General features: G+C 31.4%; 1 protein-coding gene across 1 annotated transcript; it reads left to right on the top strand.

The window, feature by feature from the left end:
• The first annotated feature begins 212 nt into the window (after positions 1-212).
• LOC134281627 (uncharacterized) lies at positions 213-1,109 on the top strand. The gene is made up of 4 exons (XM_062764063.1): positions 213-226; positions 328-463; positions 598-717; positions 898-1,109. Exons 1-4 carry the CDS (start codon positions 213-215, stop codon positions 1,057-1,059), a joined length of 432 nt encoding a protein of 143 aa, XP_062620047.1. The 3' UTR covers positions 1,060-1,109.
• Positions 1,110-1,477: the final 368 nt, after the last annotated feature.

Raw genomic sequence — 1,477 nt, forward strand, 5'->3', positions numbered from 1 at the left:
CTGTCAATTCTGTTGGAAAGGGGAGATAAGTTACACAAAGAAATGATCATTTCATCCATTGAAGACAATGTTACTCAATCTAGAGAAATTCCTAGTGCTAATTGTAGGACTGAGTTGCAAAGCAGAAATATGGATTTTTCCAGAATCATGTCTGAAAGGTCAGTTCTTGAAAAGAATTGTAATGATAATTCTTCAGACATTCTAGAGATTAAATGGTAATGAATATGTATATACTTTAATTGTATGTAAAATCTGAATTTTGTTGCACAACCACGACCATATTATTCAAAAATTGAAACAATGTTTTTTTTTTTCAATATTCATCAGTCACCAGTCTGCAGGAAGTTTTTTGAAAGAAATTTTACAGTCCAAAAAGGCTCACGTGAATGGGCATATTAATTTACCATTTGAGGAGAATGCTATTGACTTGGTTGTAGGGGAAACAGGATTTGATGATTTACAGGTAAACTAACCTTGACACTAAATAATTAAAAATTGAAAATTTATGATGTAAGCAATTTCAGGATACTCAAGCCTGTTATTAACGATACATTTACATCCACTAATTTTTGTTTTATGTTGAACATATTTTAACAGATATTGAACATAGGAGGAAGAAGTCCAGGTTCCGTATCAGATGACATGGATTTGGTCAGTGATCCAGGAGATCCAATTCACAGTGAAACTCCCCTGAAGGAGTTGTTCTACAAAAACCCAGTAAGAACTGAAATTAGTCTGCGATAATAATTATATCACACCTGCCAAGCTATTCTCCTGTTTTTATCTGTATATTTAAAGCAATAAGTGATGTGTTTATAAAGTGGTATCTACTGCCTTGTAAATAATTAAACACATGTTTATTTCATTGTAAAACATTTTTAATTTTGTGATTTTCAGGACAGTGAGGTGAGCAAGTTCAGTGAACTCAGTGATGAGGAAATCAAACACAGGAACACAGCCAGTAAAATGAGGACTGTCTCTCCTGCTCCTTCCATGGAGGACCCTGACATTTTACATCTCATAGACAATATTTACAATCATATATTTGAACACATGTAAATACATCTTTATATGTAACAACTATTTCTCTTGTTGAAAATTCAAGTAAATTTAAAAGTCGAATATCTTGGATATGGGGTAACCCATATCTATTCTTGTATACAGTCGGGTTATGTTATCATTTAAAAAGTCTATCCTAAATAAATCTGTCTTAAAAAATACATTTTACCAATGACATTTAATATGATTAGAGTATAGGTATCCATATATAAGAGATATTATTTTGCATTACATTTAAACATGTTTTTCTGTCCCTTTTGTCTGTAAATTATTGCTTTACTTACATTGTAAAATGAGGTTAAATGTGTATCACTGAATTGTATGATTTTTTTTCAGGATCAGCTGAGATGTAATCAATCACTGGATTATTTAATGCATAGGCTAATTGGGCATATAGTTGAATATCTCTGGTAAGTTT

This window comes from Saccostrea cucullata, unplaced genomic scaffold (assembly GCF_032062105.1).
Source record: "Saccostrea cucullata isolate Sc308-1 unplaced genomic scaffold, CSIRO_AGI_Scuc_v1 ctg13612, whole genome shotgun sequence".
NCBI classification, from domain to species: domain Eukaryota; kingdom Metazoa; phylum Mollusca; class Bivalvia; order Ostreida; family Ostreidae; genus Saccostrea; species Saccostrea cuccullata.

Coding starts and splice junctions, on each gene's coding strand:
- LOC134281627 (XM_062764063.1), top strand. Junction 464..597: donor CAGGATTTGATGATTTACAG/GTAAACTAACCT, acceptor ATATTTTAACAG/ATATTGAACATAGGAGGAAG. Junction 718..897: donor AGTTGTTCTACAAAAACCCA/GTAAGAACTGAA, acceptor TGTGATTTTCAG/GACAGTGAGGTGAGCAAGTT.